At 36.6% G+C, this 6,000-nt stretch overlaps 1 protein-coding gene and 1 long non-coding RNA gene across 2 annotated transcripts; one reads left to right on the top strand and one right to left on the bottom strand.

The window, feature by feature from the left end:
• Positions 1 to 718: 718 nt before the first annotated feature.
• Positions 719 to 4,323, top strand: LOC130053060 (uncharacterized). Its single transcript, XR_008801517.1, has 2 exons — positions 719 to 2,636; positions 3,325 to 4,323. It is a non-coding gene; the product is annotated as an uncharacterized LOC130053060 (long non-coding RNA).
• LOC130053054 (uncharacterized) lies at positions 3,947 to 5,966 on the bottom strand. Its single transcript, XM_056159594.1, has 3 exons — positions 5,877 to 5,966; positions 4,392 to 4,543; positions 3,947 to 4,161 (listed from the first exon to the last, which is right to left on the bottom strand). The coding sequence occupies exons 1-3, from the start codon at positions 5,885 to 5,887 to the stop codon at positions 3,947 to 3,949; spliced, it is 378 nt and encodes a 125-aa protein (XP_056015569.1). The 5' UTR covers positions 5,888 to 5,966.
• Between the last annotated feature and the right edge of the window lie 34 nt (positions 5,967 to 6,000).

Genomic DNA, 6,000 nt, shown 5'->3' with positions numbered 1-6,000 from the left:
AATTTCATAGTGATACTCAGTTAACTCAGATAGTTGATAACGCCTGTGTGTGTCTTGTTTTACTCAAGGAAAGGAAAATAGTTTTAAGTGAAGTGTCAAATTTTAATTTTAACTTCTGCATGACGCTCAGGACCGCACCGATAAAGGTCCTTTATCGTCTCAATGAATACCTAAACACCGATACAGGCCCTTCACCGTCTCAATGAATACCTAAACACCGATACAGGCCCTTCACTGTCTCAATGAATACCTAAACACCGATATAGGCCCTTCACCGTCTCAAAGTTCCCCTAAACATCGGTAATGGTCCTCTATCGTAGTAATGCCTACCTAACCCCTGGGACTCGGTTTTAAGGTCACATTAAAAGACTTCCACTACGACAAGAACATCCTAAACACTACGATGCTGCGACCTGTCCATACAGAACTAATCATAGGAAGATTAATGTACTTGGTACATAAAATCCTATCAATATTTTATTTCGATCAAGGCATATTGTTAAAGGTAACTAGTTGCAGATTTAGGATTTTGATACGGAAAGTACAATATTTTGCCTCGTTTAGATACGATCTGGATGTGAATGTCGAAAATCCCCAGCATCTGAGTTGAGATTATGGAAATTGTTATATTTGAGATGATATTGTACTGATCCGTATCCGTTGTTAAATTTACCATATCAATGTCGATATATCAAGCCCAAACTGCAAATGATTTGAGTGCATATTACACCTGTGCCGAGGTGATAAACAACTAAAAGTCTAGTGGATAAAAATAGCTCTACGTCACTTGTATGACCATGTAATAGTTAAGCGAAGGATTTCCCCACGTGATACGATGTTTGTTTATGTATTGACAAACGATTTTTACTAGAAATATGTGACGCTTTGAAGAACTTTACTTTAATATGAATATCCAGTTATTACTTGTTATTTTACTCGGGACACCTAAACTCCGCTGTGTATGGAATCTTTTCACTATCGTTTTCCTCAATGCACAAATTGCAGTTCATAATGTCTATGTCCCTGCTCATGTTTTCTCCATATCGTGCAGTGCATTAAGGTGGTGTAATTTGGAGTAATTTCAATATGGAGAGCTGGGGAGACATTTTGTCTTAGATCACCAGAGTCACTCAGATGACATAATGTATTTGGGAACCATCTGTCAGTCCGTCAGTCCTTTTCTTGTCAGCGCAACTCCTCTGAGACCGCTCAACAAAATTTCGTGAAACTATGTAGTTATTAAGGACACACTGTGTAAACGTGTATACTCCCTGGAAATTCTTATTCAATAATTTTTGTAGGAATTACGCTCCTTTTGAACTTAGAACTGAGCCCATTTGTCCTGTTCCTGTCAGTGCAACTCCTCTCAGACCGCTCAACATAATTTCATGAAACTATGTAGTTTTTGGCAGATATGCACCTTTTTAACTTAGAATTTCGAGCCCATCCGCCCGGTTGAAGCGCGGTGTATGCGAGCTTGCTCACCTCTGCTTTATTTCACTCACATATGTACTCCTTGTGACAAGACCTTTCCTCTTGTAAATGTTGACCTCATGACCTTGTTTGCAATTTACTACTTTGGCAATAACTTTTGAACGGTTAGTGTTACCAGAATTTACTTGTCTGTTATACATTACCATCAGTGTTTCACAAACACACCTTGTCAATCCTGTAACTATGCAAGCGTCCCCAGGTAGCATATATTCAAGTTTGTTTAATTCACAACCTCAGACATGGAGGTTAGTCAGGGCTAGATAGGAGATCAAATACTTGTAACAGCTGTGTCATGATTATTCAAACAAGCACCCTCAGGTAGAGCACATTCAAGAGGATTCTTTGCTTACCAGACATCAAACGTACTACACTGGTACACCGTAATGAGTAGATGACCCCTAGTGCTTTTGAGGTGACATGATCAAATGTCAAACTGAACATAGACATACATCGTCCGCTCAATATCTTGATAACCCTTTGCTTGACAGATATTTATCATGGTGCACTGGTATATCATAAGGAGTAGATGAGCCCAATTAATTTTGGGTTCATATGGTCAAGGGTTAAACTGGACATAGTAATATATTGTCTCCTATATTTTAAGAATCATTTGCTTGATGACGCCAAATTTGGTACACTTGTACATCCTAAGGGATACATGACCCCTATTGATTTTAGGTCACATAGTTAAAGGACACATCTCGCGTTTTCAAAGTTCTCAAAATTATACGTAATTTACCTTCCTTATATACACAGTAATGAATTCTAATGGTTAGTTTGTGGACATAAAGTGATAATTAGCCAAATTATGGCTTCAAAGCTAGGACCCGATTGTAAAAACATCTCGCTAATTAGGTAGGGAGTCACGTGGTACCGTGACGTCATATGCGACCTTCCTCGATCAGCTTATAGTAAAAATAGTGTGGAAATCTTAAAGAACTCTGCTTTTAATCACCATAATTCACCATGGACGACATCTGTTCCGATTTTGAAGAAATTCCCGAAAATCTTCACATTCAACCTTATATGTTTGAACCACCATCGCGTTCAAATAGGAATGTAAATACCCAAGAAAGTAAAGAGGAAAGCGAGGATGAAATCTGCAATGATGAGAAAATTTATCGCCGTCGGAACACTATTTGGTAAGGATATTCATTTAAACCTCTGTGATGGACGTTGTTTTTATAAAATGTGCAATAAATATTTATTTAAAGATTGGGGGAAATAATAATTTCACGATACCGTTGACTACTATGGACGAATTTCGAAGGACAAGATAATACATTCAAAGTTGAAATCATGTTATGCACTTTATTATAAACGCAGCCACGCACATACAATGAAGGCGGGTACACTTTTCAAAAACATTTTCCGTTATGTATCTACGCATGGAAAGATATATTGGGTATTCCCTCCTTGTTAAATTATACAGTCCCCCCCCCCTTCAATAAATCGTAGTTCACGATATTTTTCATTAAATCATATTAACACCCTCCCCCCCCCCGGGCATTTGGTTTTTGAAGACGAGTATAATTTTTATTTAGAACTTTAGACAATTTCCAAGAAGGGGTCTTGTTCCCCACCCCCACCCCAGAAAAGCGTTACTATGTATTCTTATGTAATATTTCATTTCTTGTCATAAAATGTGATCTACACTTAATTATTCTTCATGATATAAAAGTGTTTTCTTTTTCCACAAGAACTTTGGTCAAAATGTGAAAACATTCAATTTAAAGTGGGAATTATATTATTATATCACCAATGCAAATGCAAGCTTTTAAAAAAAATGTACATGTAAATATTTACAAGTTTCTGTTTTGTATTTCCAAGGTGCGAGTGTGGGATTTATGAAGTGATGGAGACCAGAACAGAATGCATATGCTGTGCTGAGATTCCAGTCATATATGAGCTTCGAGAGTCGAGTGACCTTGAATGCATCACACAACACAGAACTTTCATAGGCAATTGTTTGAATGCACGAGTACTGGAAGTCAGTCTTTATGACTTCATTCAAAGATAGGGGCCTTTGGATGACAATGAAACCATTAATGAGTAAGATAATATTCAAATCTTGATCAGTTGAATACTCAAATGTAAATAATGATTCCTGTTTTCTTTAATTCTGTACAAAAACAATCACATAAAAGTTACAAACAATTCACAACAACAGTATTTCCAACAACAGTCTCCAACTAACTTCACTTAGTTCATGGCACATAAACCAAATCAGTTACAGCTGTAATTGTTTTATCGTTGACAGAACATACAGACACAAATCAGTTACAGCTGTAATTGTTTTATCGTTGACAGAACATACAGACACAAATCAGTTACAACTGTAACTGTTTTATCGTTGACAGAACATACAGACACATTGCATATCGCCGGTTTGTCCTCTGGATATGGTATCGACTCGGACGGAGGAATCGTAAAGTTTTGGTACCATGTGTTGTCACAACAATTCGCAGGACATTCCTATCAGAGGATTACACAGGATTCCAAGCCCACTGTATAGAACCATAGCTCTACCGTGCACATCTAGTACGCCTTGTAACAATGAGCTGGTCTTTGTTGACTGCAGCATAGCCTGATGTAAGGGTTGGTGGTTGGTATCCAAGAGAAGCTTTTCCATCAGATGAAGCTGCTGAACACGAGGGTAGCTGGAGCCTGCGTTCCACAAGATTCAGTCGCAAGATGTCAATATAATCGGAAAAGTATGAAACTGTTTAAATATGTGATTTGAAAATTTTTATGTTATGAATCCTTTTCTGATTGATATTATCTACATTGACCAACAGTGTTAAAACAAATAAAAAGATGTAGAATTAATGTGTAATTTTGTTGTTCTGTATTTAATATTGAAAATTACAGCAAAGTTTAAAAGACTAAACACATACCATAAGTAACTGGAGTCTTCCTTGGCTTTACAACAACATGCTTTCCTTTTTTCCCTTTCGGGTAGCTCAACTGCCACTGTGGTACACCAGCTCTTGTCACAGCCTGGTGACGCCGACCATTTTCGTTAAAGTGAAGAGCTGCTACACACAATCTATAAATAACAACATTAATATCATTAGTTTTAATAAGAAGTTGCAAGTTCAGACATACTAAGGAAAAAACTTTAAAGACTCGTAGCTCTTAGAAAGAACCACATAGAACAATTTGAGGAGGAATGGTAATTTTTAAAGAAGAAAAACTGAGTTAATGAACTTTATATCACATTATGCATGTATAAGAAGCATTTAGACATAAATGGTATTAGCAATGTAATTTGTACATGAATAGTATATACAGTGAAACTTCTCCATACCGGCCCCTCAGAAAACCGGTTCTCCCTGAATATCGGCCGATTTTCAAAGTCCCGGCAGAAATCTTAACATTTCCTTACAAAGAAAGTCTTACAAAACCAGTCACCTCTGAAAACCGGACATCGGCCACTTTTTAAAGTACATTTGTTAACAAACATGTGTAATTTACCCTTAACATACCGGCCACTTTTTGAAGACAAGAAAAGTTTGGCCAGAGGTTGATCAAGATCGTCCAGGTGTGCAAATTGCCTGACTGACTGGCCAGGTGGATAATTATCAACCGGAGGTGTGAAAAACACTAGTGGCCTCTTTATTTTCTATTGTATACCTGTGCTGTCAAGGGTGTTAATTGACACTTAGCTAATCCAAGAGACCCTTCCAAATTCTGTACAAAATGTAAAAAACAGATGGGAACATATTGAATGAATGCCATATTGTTACACTACATTACCGTATGGATATAAGTGGTAGTTAATAAAGAACAAACCCATAACTGTTAATGATGATTATTAAAAGATAGATTAATTTTCTTGGTTTCCATAGACTTAATATTCCAAAGAAATATTCAAATTACAATTTCATTTTTACTACTGTACTTTTTAAAAACGTCAAAACAAAATTTTTAATGACATAAGCGATGAATGTAAACAGTTTTTATAGGTAAGAGGAATTCCAATAATAGGCCTCTGTGTTTTCTTTATGTATCCTGTTATAGATTTTCAGTTTAAAATTAGATGATTTCAGCGAGAATATTTTTTGTAATTCATAATTACTTTTAGGTACAAGCGGACTAATTTAATCTCCACCAATAATTGATCATAGATCACCAGATGAAAGTGAACAGTACCTACTTTGTGAATATTGAGATAAAACGTCTATAATTGCTAAATTCTCGGTATACCGGCCATCCTTCTAAACCGGCCGTTCTGTCCAGTCCGAGAGCCGGCCGGTTTAGAGAAGTTTCACTGTATATAACCAAAAGAACTGACTAAATGAATTTTCTTAATTTAAAAAAAGGGGGAGGGGGTTATAAATTTGAAGTTCAAATACACTTTTAAATTTACAAATACATACCTTGCTGTCATAGCAGGGAAGAAAAAATGCGTTGTCTTTGGGGCAAAGCTATTCACCACACTACGGAAAACCTCTAGACTGAAAGTTTGGTGAAGAGGAGATAACTTGGACACATCCTTCAACA

The sequence above is a fragment of the Ostrea edulis genome, chromosome 3, assembly GCF_947568905.1.
Source record: "Ostrea edulis chromosome 3, xbOstEdul1.1, whole genome shotgun sequence".
Taxonomy (NCBI): Eukaryota; Metazoa; Mollusca; class Bivalvia; order Ostreida; family Ostreidae; genus Ostrea; species Ostrea edulis.
Note: the sequence above shows the minus strand (reverse complement) of the source record. Positions and strands in the feature narration are given on the sequence as shown.

Coding starts and splice junctions, on each gene's coding strand:
- LOC130053054 (XM_056159594.1), bottom strand. Junction 4,162..4,391: donor GAAGACTCCAGTTACTTATG/GTATGTGTTTAG, acceptor TGTGGAACGCAG/GCTCCAGCTACCCTCGTGTT.